The 14,493-nt window shown below is 46.0% G+C and overlaps 1 protein-coding gene across 7 annotated transcripts in view; it reads right to left on the bottom strand.

Moving 5' to 3' along the window:
* Window positions 1-7,005: 7,005 nt before the first annotated feature.
* ema (C-type lectin domain containing ema) overlaps window positions 7,006-14,493 on the bottom strand; it is a 58,099-nt gene continuing 50,611 nt past the window's right edge. For all 7 annotated transcript variants that reach the window (XM_084604817.1, XM_084604815.1, XM_084604814.1 and 4 more), the window contains 2 exons: window positions 13,067-13,296; window positions 7,006-7,563 (listed from right to left, as the gene is read on the bottom strand). In XM_084604817.1, the coding sequence (XP_084460943.1) occupies window positions 7,460-7,563; window positions 13,067-13,296 (334 nt within the window). In that variant the 3' untranslated portion in view covers window positions 7,006-7,459. The remainder of the gene's footprint in view (window positions 7,564-13,066; window positions 13,297-14,493) is intronic.

The raw sequence follows: 14,493 nt of genomic DNA on the forward strand, positions 1-14,493 counted from the left end.
TCGGCGTCTAAACTCACACTTGATCTCCACTGGAGGTTTGTACGCTGCGTCGCGTCGTTGCAAGTTGTATCGTCGGGCGTCGGTGCTTTTCTGGTCCTTAATGCGCAGCAGGGCCAGTCGTCGGACTTCCTCTTCACGTTGCCGGTAGATGACGACGTCAAGGTTGTCTTCGTTTGTCACGTGCGGCAGCATTACGTCGTGCGTTGTCGTGGGCTCCTTGCCGTACAAAGTTTGAACGGGGATGCTCTGGTTGTCTCTGGACGGCCTTTTTATACGCAAAGATAATGTAAAGCAGGATGGTGTCCCTTATGTTCGGCGTCGACGTGCATGGCGAGCATGTCCGCGATAGGTTTATTCAAATGCTCTGTAAGTTCATTTGTTTGCGAATGATAGGCGGTAGACCTCCGGTGGCTTGTGTGGCTGTAGTTCAAGATGGCTTGAGTGAGCTCCGCTGTGAATGCTGTTCCCCTGTCCGTGATGAGGTGGCATAAAAATCCGCTCGACGAAAAACTTGGCTACTTCTTCTTCGGCACCATTAGGCAGTGCTTTTGCTTCGGCGCAGCGGGTAAGGTAATCGGTGTCCACGGTGACCCACTTGTTACCCGTAGATGAAGTCGGAAAAAGGCCAAAGAGATTCATTCCAATTTGCTGAAACGACTTGGTCGGAGGTGGTAGGGGGTTGAGTAGCTCAGCAAGTCTGATCGGAGGCGTATTGTGTCGCTGATACTCACGGTACGTTTTCCCGTAATGTGCACACTCACGGTACGTTTCCCCGTAATGTGCGACGTCGGGAGGTAATAGCGGCCAATAATACTTCTCTTGGACTCGACACAAAATGCATGCCGTCCCGAGATGTCCTGCTGTCGGTTTGTTGTGGAAAGCCTGCAAAATTTTTTTCGGAGCTCCTTATGCATGACAAGGAGGTGTGTTGGATTCAAAGTTCTTCACGAGACAGTCGTTGTGCAAAGCGGAGAATCACAACTGACGCCTGAACATCGAACGGTCTTGCCTTCTAGGTACTGAGGTGTCTGAACTCAGGGTTCGAGCGATGCAGCTGCGCAAAACTGCTGGTGCTTACCGGTCCCAAGAATGCGTGGTCGTAGCCTCCTTTTGGGGGAGTGTCAATGAAGGCTAAGGATAGGCAGTCTCCATCGGAATGCTTGCGGCAAGACTTGTAGACTACAGAAATGTCAAATTGTTGAAGACGTAAGACGTGAGAGCAACTGGTTGTTTCCTTCGGTGGTTTGGATGTCTGTGTTGCCCACGGAGGAGACGACGCTTGATCGGGGCGGCACGGTCGTCTCGGTCGAGGACATTTAGAGCGAGTCGAGAAATCGATGTCGTCGTAGTAGGCATGGCGTTGTCCGCAGAGAGCATGATGAGCTTTGAGCGGAAGTCGAAGACCAACCGATTTTAACTGAGAAATGCGTACTCAGAATAACATTTCGAGAGCAGTTCTGTAGGACGACGAAGCTCGATAAGAACATCCATTAACTGTCCCTCTTACTGTGCATCGCCCGGACGGCGTAATAATTAAGGTTACCAATAGCGGTGCATTAGCGGGCCATCCCAAGTGGTCGTCACTTTCTTGAGCTGGTCGACGAACGCTCCACTGATGACAGAATAGTCGGCTCCGATGTCCACTAAGCCAGAGTAAGAGGTTCCACTTTATGATCATCGTCGCGACGAGGAAATATTTGAGTGGCCGGTTTTATTTTCTCGATAATTATTTTCGGACGGCTTGGTGGTGGTGGTGAAAAACGTTTAATGACTCAAAAGGAGTGGAGGTATGCATGAGCCGGATCTTTGAAGATCCGGTCCTTACAAATACTAGGTGGGTCCCGTACGTCGGCCGCTGCCCGGACGCGCTCGAACAAGGCCTTTGGGGCCTGCAGGTCATAGCAGCCGAGCAGGGTCGCCTCCCAGTCCTCCCGAGTCGGGTTGAGGTGAGGAGGGATAGCTGGGTTGGATGGGCAAGCCCACACCATGTGGTACCCGAAGACTTCTCCGCACAGTGCGGACAACTGCCCGTGAAGGAAGGATTAAAATGTTTCAGTGCTGCCGGACACAGCAGTGTTAGTATAGAGACGGAGTAGAAGCCGCTCCTCCGTCTTAGATAGACCTTTACTCGGGTGAGGGTAAAGGCTTTGGCAAGATTGATAATAAAGAACAATGTCTTTAAAAGAATACGCGGGTTCGAATTCGAGATCCTGATCTAGGGGGCCGAGATGGGAAGCTCGGAAAGAAAGCGCGGGGTGGCGGCGGCGGCGTCGGCTACCTCATTTCCCTCGAGACCCATATGAGCAGGAGCCCATATTATTTTCCTGTGAGCGGGGTCCCCGGTATAGGTGCAATTTTTAAGTAGTCATTAGGCTAAGTATAGAGCCCAGCCTTGCTCGACGTTCCCACAGGCCGAGTAGGAGATAATTATTTTGGAATCAGTGTGGGTAGCTGTTAACGCAATGACGACATCCTCCGCTTGAGTTACGTCGCGGGCGCGAAATGTAAGCCCGTTAACAGTTTTGGACTGGCGGACCACTGCGGCCGTGTACCATCCCTCATGGTGGGGGCCGGAGGTGTCCACGTAATAAATGCCGGGTTTCGACCCATAATGGCGGCCCAGAGCTTCCGCCCGCACCAGGCGGGCGGAAGCTCTGGGCCGCCGGCCATTGTGGTCTTCACGTGTCATATTTTCAGGAAGAAGGCGTACGTGGAGGGCGCATCTACACTCGAAAGGGAGACGTACACGCTCTTCCATAAGGTGGTATGTTGGATGTTTAGCCGGGCAAGGAGGCGGCGACCCGACAGTGTCTTAGAAAAACGTGTGTATTATTTGGTTAAGTGAGCCTCTCGGATCTCCCAGAAAGTATTCACCATGCCTAGGTCCAGCAGACGCTGGTTGGAGGTGTTCACGGAGAGATCGAGGGCTCTCTTAAAAATTTTGGGCAGGATGACTTCGAGTGCATCCTTGTTTTGATTTCGAAGGTGGAGGTAAGGAGTCGCATACAGGATTTGACTGGTCACGCCATGCGACACACCAGGTCCCTCACCTTACGGAGTTTCGCCAAGGTAGTGTCCGACTGTCTATGTTGGTGAATGAAGAGCCCCAGTACCCGGACTTATGTGCTTCGCGTGTAAGGTCCCTCTGGTTATCTCCGCTTGCAGATGTGCCGTTGTAGGGGCTCTTCACACTGCTTGAAGTTGTCGATGCTACTACCGCATTCAGGCGTCCCGTGTTCTCTCAATGGTGGACGCTTCCGTTTCGAATTCAGCCATAGTTTTCGGCGGATCTCTGACGAGACCAACAAAAAGCGTCTCTTTAATGCCTCGCATCAAAAATTTCACTGTTTTTATTCGGACACGTTAGGGTCGTCATGGCAGAAGAGACGCTTCATTTCCTCAACATAAGCGAGAACCGGTTCACTAAGAAGTTCAACTCTTGATTGCAGGAGCGACTGCGCTTTTTATTGCGAAACCAATACTACTCCCATTTTCAGCCCTTCGCGTAGCCACAGTCGGTAAGCACGTTTAACCTTTAATGACCCCGGATTGCTGTGACGTCATACTAGCTGCGTGAGATGGGCTACCATGTCGAGTCGTCGTGCGGCGGCGGTCGGTAGGCACGGCGCGCTGCAGCTTGAGCCGCGCTGCTACCGAGTGGAGGCGCTGCTGTCCCCTCTTCTCTCGCAGTTGAGAGGAGGAGGACTCGCGCTTACTCAACTGAGGCACTCGCTATGCATCCTGATAAACAGAAAGAAAAGTCACGCTGTCTCGATGAAGCCAGGAAACGACAGCGGGCTACAGAGACAGATGAGGAACGGGAACAGCGTCTCGATTGACGGCGCGCTCAAGATGCAGCTAGACGAGCGCGTCGCGCTTCTTTTGAATCGTCCTCAACCGCGGTGACGACTCCGAATGGAATATAATGGACAGTTTGAACAGTGAAGACTCTTTGTCGACGTGTTCACTCAGCAGTCAAGAACGTAGGAAGGCAACTAGGCGGCAACGACGCGTTCAGGAAATGGAAGAACGGCAACGGAACTATAGCGTAGCCATGTTACGATTGCTTTCGCAACCTACCGGTTTAACCAAAGCTAAGCCCCAGCTAATTTTCCTTTTCTGGAGACACTCCTGTTTGAATGTGTCCCAGCCCTTAAAGATGACTCAGTTCGCAAAGCAAGTTAGCACAGGTCAATTAAAAGCGAAATAAACTTGCCTCAGCTTTGCTGCGTCGTTCCAAGCATTGAATCCTGCGACGCGGTCGAAGAGGTCTATCCAGTCTTCTGCATCATCATTGGGCAGTCCTTGGAAGATCGGGGGTTCCCAGGGCTGCACGAAGAACAGGGGTAGTTTCCATTCTTCAGGCATCTTGGGAGTATTCCACGTTGAAGCGATTCAACACCTCCATCAGATGTCACTTGGCGGTGACATTGCTGTAGACGACAAGCATAGGCAGGTGTAGGACTTGATTTCTTTATCGGGCTGACTAGCACCCTCCAAACAGCGAAGGAATCGGTGGCGGCGATAGCAGCAAGGGTGTTGGCGGTCATCGATCTATGAATGCCCGTTGCACCCGTCAACGCTGAATTTAAAGGCGGCAAAGAAACTTGGATAAAGCCGCAAACGGTGACTGGCACGGCATCTTCGAGATAGACCTAGGCGCATCTTTCGCGACAAAGAAAATGATATAACTTGCCGCGCGACGAGCTTGAAGAAAGAGTACGGAATCTATCGATCCGCGCGCTACAACCACAGTGATAAGGCCGCATGCTGGCAGTTCTCGAAAAAGAACAAATAATGGTACGCGGCAGTATGACACACGCTGCGCACGGGCAGTGGTGAGGCAAGGTGTACGTAAGGGATGTCTGTTTACCCGGTGTACTTCTATGCTAGTACGTCTCCGGATTTCCAGCCTCAGCAGAGCCGGTCAGCCTTCCTCCGGCTTGCAAGGGCACGCGGAAAATGGAGGAAAAGGAGTCTTGACGAGATATACCCACAGCGTCAGTAAAAATCATGTGGAATTGTTCCCCAGAGTTTCCTTTGATAGTCTAGCTTGCGGGTTTGCGATTTTCTCTAAAGAATGGGCGCTCGGGCAAGCAACACGTACGTTATTCGCGGCTCCTGCGTAGTTTTATGTCTTCAGCTCATCCCACACTTCTAGAATTTTACTGATTAAGATGTTTGTTGGGGCAAATTACTGCTATGGTGATTTGATCTGTTCAGACTCAATAGGTGTCTTATGCGGTGGTGTGAATGTATATATTGTTGCAGACGAAAATTCTAATGAAGAAACGCAGTGGCGTGGCAAGGAGCGCTCGCGCTAGGCCCGCTGTCATTCATTAAAGGTCATTCCGTTGCCATCAGTCATGTTCTGTTCTCCTGTTTTCACTGACTTGCCGCCCTGTAACAATGTTAACAAATTATCGGTGCAGCGCATATGACGAGAGGACACTGTGTCTCCTTCCGTCCTCGTCGTATGCGCTGCGCCGATAATGCATTGCCCATGCCCAAGCGTCTACACGCCCACTAGTTTCTGGCTGGGCGACAGCATATCTTATCCATATAGCGCTTGTCCGTGTCATTGCGTCGTCCACGTTTCCTTTCGTGTTTCACCGGTCATGCATTTCAACCAATTTGCCCAACTTTGTGCTCTTCTAAGCATTTCGCAATTGTCCATAAGATATTTCTCTGGGCGTGGTTTTTCCTATGAGCAAGCTCCGCGTTTTGACGAACCTGGCCTAATTGCGCTACATGGGAAAGCAAGTTATATTACAAGGAAAGATATCATGACTTCCCGAAAAAGGAGAGTGGAATGCAGAACCTATAAGTAAAGTAGGGGTACTTAACAGGTTTGGGGGAAATACTTTCAGTTTCACGTCATGGCTGATCTATAATAGGGGAGAACCTGCAAAATGCAGAGTTCATCGAGTATTATCCTCTAGTCTTGCCGCATCATTTCGACTTTTGCAACGATCACCCACTTTGTCGCGATTTTCAGTGCGACCAGCTGCAACTCCTTGCACCATTTGTGGCCATTTTTAACATCCATGCATGACTCTTCGTGCATTTAAGTTAACTAGCGATGCATTTCGATAGGTTAAATGCCTCCTGGGTTCAAGAACCGAATAACTGCGCGAACTTAGCACCTGGCGGTAGCGACAAATGGTAGCTTCTTTACAAACGGCTGCCAAGCCAAGACTGACTGTTCCTTGTGGCCTCTATCATGGTTTGTTTGAAAGAGGGTGATGAATGAGCACAAGTGTGGCAAGCAGCCGCACAAATAATCTTCACACAAAAAAAAAAAAAAAAAAACATTTGTGGAGCTCAGCTATGCGCACCAATCGGCACGAACCACCAAAAGCAGGTCTGGGGTGGTATAAAAGGCTCTGGCACAGCCAACTCATGATTGTCCACATCTAGGCAGGGAACACAGATGGCAGCTTTGCTTTGTGTCCTACTGTCTACTAGCCCACAGCAATGAGCCAAGGTACCCTGCCAAGCTGTAAACACCCACATGGTGTGGCTACCCGAGCGGCTGGCATTACGAGTTTGGCCGATGAATTTGAAGGTCCCAGTGGGGCTGACTGCTACCTCGCTCAAAACCACAATGCAGGTGGCACTTTTCCGTGCTTCAGCTACCACCATGGCTAAGAGGTGCAAGATGCTCGTGGGCGGTGAGGAAGGGGGTTGATAGTACGGCAAGGCACCATACCCTAGGGGGCAGACTCCCATCCTCACATTGTGATGCTCTTCTTCCCTCACTCTGAAATGACTTTATTCATTAACTAATGCCTCACTGTTAGCTTTAGGAAAGACATCAAAACCATTAGGAGATGCAGTGCACGCTGTGAGATGGTGGCTGTTGCGAGTATCTCAGAAGTGTAACAGGAAGATAGGAAGAGGAAATGTGGCCAAAGTAGAAAGGTTTGTTTCAAGCATGTCTGCAATGTGCATGCCACCATAATCGACAACGAAAATTACAAAACAAAGTACACCCACTGTACAAAATTTTCAAATATATATATTTGCTTTCAATCTAACATTTCAAGGTTCTCATCTATTTACAATGTGCATGCCAAACAATAGTTTTGCCAGCATATGTACAGAATGGTGCTTGTGTCCATGTGCACATCACTGCAGCAAAGAGGAAAAAAAATAAAGACAGCCCACAAACTCGGCACTTCCCAAGATCATGTCAATCATTTGCTTTTTCTTCACGCACGCCAAAAGACAGAAGAGACCCTCTTCTGCATGGAAATTCCCTGCCTGTTTCTTTACTTCTGCTCCAACCATGACCAGCCTCAACAATGCACTGGTTTATTGCGAAATATGGCTAGGCACTGTAAAATCACGAAAACGAAAAAGTCTGCTTTCTTCCGAGCTGAACTCTGACCGAAAGCTGAAGCCCAAGCACAAGTCAGAACACAAGACAAAGCAGAAACGAAACGTGAAGCCAGAACTACATCCAAGACGGGTGGCTGAAAGGCCGGCGCAGTTGTGTGCTGCTGGCTTGAACACTTGTTCCCAGTGGCACAAATACACTAGACTGTGCGCACCACACATCTGGAAATGCAGAAAGGTAGAAGAAGACGCACACAGGTTTCAACGCTGTTACTGCAGTGCACAAAGACGCTCCGAGAGCGACAAAGGTAATCATAAGTTGCAGACCCTGCTTTTCTGCACTGGCAAGTTGTGCAAATGCACCTCTTAACGGAACGTGCTCAATGTGGTCTCCAACACCCACAACCTTCGAGACATTGTTACAAGCCAGGGCACTAAGACAGGCTGAGAAGCTGTCTTAGTGCTACAGGGTCGTTGGGAAGGTTTCGTAGCCTTCACCAATAGTTAATGAGGCAAGTAATCTCATAAGCAATGTTGGAGCAAACAACTAAGCTAGCTAAGCGTGCCTTTTCAAAGCAAAGAATCCCAAGTAAAAATGCATGGAAGAGAACCACAAAGAAAAAACATGTTTCAGACCAAATGTGTCCATTGCAAGACAGTATAAACTTTTCCTCAAATAGTAACTGCCATGAACTGGTACGCCATACTTGCAAGGCACCTGCAATATGTTCATCACTTTGAAGCGCTGTTTGGAGTATGCAACTAAGGTGAATTTTCGGAGAGCAGGCAATTCCAATGTCAGAGGTACAGAAAACCCCCACAAAAACAGATAAAATCCAGCAATAAAGCAGCCTTTGTGATTTCTAATCAAAATTTGTATGTACTATCAGCACAAACAGAGGTACTGATCAAACTAAGAGCTGCAAATGTTGTAAGTGGTTAAGAGGAATCTGAACGCTGAGACTACCAATAATGAACTTGGCTCAGCAATTGATCCGCACACAACACTCTCGAAGAACACTGCATGAAACCGGCTCACAATTACAGTTTCATCAGATGCTTTAAATAACAGGGTTTTGTGACACTGACATGTCCCAGAACAAGGCAAGTAACAAACTCCTGAAGCACAATGTGCCCACTAAAAACTTTTCAAGTCAAGTTTTGTACTGTCAGCAGCACTGAAAACACTCTTGGTTCATTTCCAAACCACAGTCCTGCCAGACGTAATTAAGCCTTTGTCATTTGGTTGTCAAAGTAAAAGAATTCATGCTAATACTATACTGCCCCATATTATAATAATAATAATAAACCCATTCACCAAACATCTGCAGGCACCTTTCAGCAATAAAGTGCATCCACTATGTGAGCAAATACGAGGAGTTTCCTAAAAATTTAAGCATTGGCAAAGAACCCTGCTTGAACCAGCCTGAAAGCACAGCCATAGTCCCTGCGTTTTCAAGCTTTATAAGCTTTGCATTTGCACTTGACATACTTTGAATAGGGAGGTAAAGGCAGTCATGCTAATCTTGAGATTGGCATGACTAATCATGCCATCTCCAGATTAGCACAAAATACTCACTGCAACTGTGAATGTGTGCTAAAATGGCCAATTTCCTTTCCTGCATCGTGAAGTTAGATACAGATTTGTTGCTATCATAGTAAGCAATACAGTTTCACAGTAAACAATGCAGCAAGACAGCTCACTGCCCCCCCCCCCCCCCCCCTTTTTTCTTTTTCCTTTTTGAACTACTATTGAGAAGTCCTGCAATAAGTTCAGAAAGACTGAGAGTTCTGTGGAAGCTCGTTTGCATCATCTTCGGCATTGAGGGAACAAGATGAGGCTCTAAAAACCCCAAAAATCCGGCAAAAACAAAAAGGTTTTCATACTGTGCTCACTTGGAGCCGAGACATTGAAAATCAGAACCCAGGAAAATGTCCTCCTTCCTGTTAATAGAGTAGTAAAAGGCTTGAGCACAAAAGGCGTGAGGCACTGGCACGATGCATCCAGATGTTGCCACACTTCCCTTCTAAAATACATTTCCGCACTTTCATTCAAAGACTTCATTAGGAAATGTTTACTTGCACAGAACTCATCCCTCCCGAATATACTGACCGTCTGACCAATAATAGAAGCAGGTAGTATAACTTCCCGAAACAGAGTGTAAATTATGTCTCCGATTTGGTTGAAATCTTGGTTACACTTAGGATGCGATAATTTGAGCTTTAAAACATAATTAAAATGTCTTAGTTCCATTTCGAAATATATCTGTGTGCTCCCAATGCAACAGTATGGAGCAGGTCATAAAACTTCCAAAGCACAGAGGTGACATGGGCATCACCTTACTGCTCAGATGTGCGCTTACATGTGTGTTGGATGGATTATTACAAATGCTAATAAGTGCATTTACAAGTGTTTAAATTAGTCTACCAAGATGTGTGTAAATCCAGTTGTTTTGCTTTTACCCCTAACGTAAAATGTGTGTGCAGACCACGCCCTTTTCTGACAGCCCTTCGAGACAAGAAAAATATTACAACTTTGACCATACTCCCTAGATGGCAGCACATGCTCTAAAAGCAGCTAAAAGGAGAGCTTTTTACAACAATAAATGTATTTTCGTGCCTGGCGCATCAGCTAAATCAAATTTTTTGAACCTGGGTCTCAGGAGGAGATATGCTGCTCTCAACAAATGACTGTCTAGATCATACTTCGCCTTACAAAAAAGCAGCCACCAGTGGAGCGTCTTTTTGGCCAATGACAGTTTTCACTGTGGCGCTTGCCACTTCCTTCAAAGAAGAAAACTGCCATGCCACATTGTATACAGCCAATTCATAGTGCTGCCCATTAATGGGAAGGCGATGCTGTGTCCAAACAAGCTGGAAAATTCAGCACCAGAAGGCCTGAATTAGTTGTTGGCCAAGGGTTCTCCTAAGAGAACCTCAAAGGTGCAACGGGGACCAACGGGTTCCATAAAACCTAGTTTGACAGTCCCTACTGTTAAGTAGATGCAATTGCCATTTCTTTCAAAATGTGCGATTAACACTGAGAAATGCAGCAAACACCACTTGTGTGCGAAATCTGAGTGCTTGCAAATCTACACTGAAGGACCGATGTGACAAAGTTAGTATCGCAAGGGTCACTCACAACAGCAACAAAAAGCAGTGAGAGCATGTCCCAAGTAATTTAATTCTCTATTCAACCATCACGTTGTACAGATGGCAAAGAATTCGCACACTGTTAATGCATCGAGTGCGTTTTCACATCCTCTCTCTCTTATAATCTTGGTAAAGTCAAACTTCAGCTTCGCACCACTTTTGCTATTACCATATGGAACTAGTACCACAGTTAACAATGTTACCAGCATCAACATCACGTTCATCATCACTATTACTGTGTCACAACTCTTTCACAACCCTAGCATGCTCACACAACTTGTTCGGCATTTCACCAACTACCCGTCGGTCAGCAATGGCAAACAGGACTGCACTACTATGTACCAATCTCTCAGAAATTCATCACTGAGTGACCATCCATAGGTACAGACTAGACAAGCATTATTACAAAACTGTGCACTTTGTACAAAATAAAGAAAACTATCCTTTACAAGATATACACGTCTGTATGTATATATAAATACTATATATACTGCATCACCAAGCAACCTCTTTGCTAGTGTAGGAAACTGTCAAAGCTGCAAGGGGTGTTCTGCGAGATGAAAAAAAATTTCTGAGCAAATAAACCTATGCCTCTTGTTCTAGAAAATCTCAATTTCATGCCACTACGCATCTACGTAATGCCCACTGTCTCAAACCTACAGCTGTACTACAGAGCTACCAAAAGCTCTAGCACACCTCTCACAAGATGCCTTTTGTACAAAGTAAGCCGCTATATAAAGTTATTCGACACTAGCTACTCGCAGTGCCCAGCATGACGAGTCCATTAGGAACACACAGCATATTTCTGGCTGCTCGTGAGGAACACACATTGCATATGCAAATAAAAATACCTGAAGCATGCAGGTGACAGTTCAGAAGTGAGCCATTCAGGAAAGAAGAGATTACAAAGCCTTGCCAAAGTAAAGGTCTTGCAAAAGCTGAAACCATCACGAAAACAAGATATAAAAAGGAAAGGACATGGTACGCATCACAAGTATATATGCACCAGCAGAGTGAAGAACGGGGCTGGTAGAAAAATTTCAGGCTTTACAGAAACTAACGTTCACACGAATGCACAGGAAAAACCTAGTGACTCCAGGTTGCTTGTCAGTTAGCACAGTGATAAACAAGTGGCCACATTGCAGTAACCAACATAAGTGAACCTTAGCATTGTACGGCACGATTGAAGACCATGCAGTCACTGGCAGTCCTAATAGCATGTGGTAAGTCCCAAGAACTTTGCACCTAAACGTCGCCCTCAACAAAAAAAAATCATGGCTCTAGAAAGACACTTTTTTCTTCACTTAAAAATAGACATGCTACAACCAACTTCAGTGCCACACCCTGTTCAAAACCTGGCAATAAATGAGCCACATTATAGCTACTAAGAAACAAAAAATGAGCCACTATACAAAACCTTTGCATCACAGATGGCAAAGCTTGGTTGCATTCTCTGACTTTGGATATTTTGCATTTAATTAGCAACTCAGCATAATTTTACACAGATATGAACGTTCAAAAATCTACACCATATTTCAGAACGTGGTTCTGATTTCTCAAACTCTCAAGCCTGGTGCAAAACCACCAACTGCATGACAGACACATGAGTTCTAACAGGCATCAATATTAAACAGTAAAAAAAAAAAAAAAGAACAAAATGCAAAAATGCACCGACTGAAGCTTAAGGAGCAGCAAAGGATGAATTTGACGTGGCTGTCCTTTTAGATAACACAATCTAAATCCAATATTCTGCTACTGCTAGTCATGGGGCCAACTGTCTTAATTCACAGGTTCCCAGCATTTATCCACAACTGGTCATTCTCTAAACATGCTTACACTTTGATTACTAATATAAGAGGTCCCACCTCTCAGATTTTAGCCTTGGGATCTTCTGTTTGCAACACATCCTATGTAAAGAGTGCAGACATTTTTAAAAACTAGCGCTGAAATTGAAACGTTAAAAAACTAAGACACTTCCCAGCAAGAGAAGCCTGACTATAGAAATATTAATGCTGAATGCTAGAGGTTCAACACTATGTTTTCCTTATGTGCAATTGATATCCCTCGGGGGCAGAAAATAAAATTTGCAGCAAAAAGTGCAAATTGAAAGAAACATATGCAATGCTACTATGCCGTATACTGCGCTTAAATATTTCACTAACACGTCTTACTTATAAATCCAGACACAGTGAGACGTATTTCATGCTGCTGCTGACAGTTGTTCCCTGTCCAGGATTCGCTCGAACTCAGTATTTTTCCTTTACACTTTTACATGAATCCATGTCAGTCCAAGTGAAGCCGAGTGCAGCCACATGTGAGGCACAAACAAGCCTCGTGGAAAATGCAGCACTACAATGGATTAGGCAGCAGCTTGCTGTCGGCTCACTGACATGTATCGACAATAAAAGCCTACAGCAAAGTTGGTCGGGGATCACTGACCAAACTGCTGGAAACGCGAGACGACGTTTTTGGGTGGCTGCTGTCACCGCCAGCCCAGAAACGTAGCGTCTCACCCCTCAGTGAGGTACAACGTTGCAGGACGAACGCGCCCGTCAGACCGTGTGCACCACACCTTTGGCCTTGGACGTTGCGGCCAGCGTGAGCGTGGCCTCGAAGTCGTCGTCCACCTCCGTGCCGAGGACAGTTGTGTTCTCAGACAGCGACCGACAAGAGTCCTCTTCCTCCTCCACTAAGTCCCCATTGCAGTGCTCTGCAATGCTGGACCCTTCCGAGAACGACGTCTCACTGACACAGCACGGCTTGTGGCACTCTTCCGCCGGACTTTCGCCAGCTTCACCACCACTGTGCGTGGAGACAAGAGTTACCATTGAAACATGCAGCTTAAGAAGCACTTCCAGCAGCTACGATCACCGAGGATAGGAAATATCATGGAAGTACTGAGTACTGCGAGCCAACTTCCACTGCTAAGTATGCACCCCCTCACAATGTAGTACATGAAAATGTGTACTTTTAGTATATACAGAGAAATCTCTTTGGTATACTTAATGTGTTTTTCAGATAATATGATCTTTTCTTTTTTGTTCCTAGCCAAAAGTTGCCTCAACTGAAGGATGTTCGAAACAGTTCCCCTTTAAGCAATCTCCCCTTTTTTGTGCATTGAATCCTACAGAAAACCGCCTAAACATTCCCACATTGTGCATATCATCAAAGAATTCATCTCAACTGGGTTCACCTAACAGAAGTCTGCGATACCGCAGACATGTGCAGTTTATTGTTACAAAGTCGCACATGCAGGGTTTAAACTACAGTCAAACCCACTTAATAACAATATTGAAGTGCCAATAAAATATCATTGCTGTAATCAGTAATTGTTATAACTGGGTTGTGTTAAGAAAGGAAATAACAAACTTCAGAGAATTTAATGACAGAAAAGTGGCTTACAATGTTTATTTCTTTTCAAGAAAAATCTATCACTTAGCTTTGACTCTTTCTTGGCATATTTAGTTTTTATTTATTTATTTTTAATTATTGTACATGCTTTCAAGGCCGGTAGGCACAACAGAAAGGAGTGGTTGAGTACATTATTTGCAGAACGAGAAAAAAAATAATGAAGGAACTATAAGGCACTTTGAACAGCGAGCTTGAAATTGGTGCTGTCACAAATGATGACTGAGGAGGCGGGAAGGCGGTTCCATTCAGTGGCGGTTCTTGGTAAGAATGAAGAATGGTATAAACTAGTGCGGCAAGATGGCACTTCAACTTTGTGTTGATGATCAATGCGAGATGAGATGTAACTGGGTCTGGTGAAAACATTTTCTTTCAGGAAAGGATTGAGGTAGTATATTTTACGAAAAAGACAAAGGCGAGAGTGCTTGCGACGTAGTGAAAGGTCAGGCAGATCTAATATTTTTTTCATGGATGTTACGCTAGAATGACGTGAAAAATTAGAGAGGATAAAGAGTGCTGCACGGTTCTGAATGCTTTCAAGTGAAATAATAAGATTGGAATGAGCAGGGTCCCATATGGCACACGCATATT

The sequence above is a fragment of the Amblyomma maculatum genome, chromosome 5 (genome assembly GCF_055883805.1).
Source record: "Amblyomma maculatum isolate TAMU_Amacu chromosome 5, ASM5588380v1, whole genome shotgun sequence".
NCBI classification, from domain to species: domain Eukaryota; kingdom Metazoa; phylum Arthropoda; class Arachnida; order Ixodida; family Ixodidae; genus Amblyomma; species Amblyomma maculatum.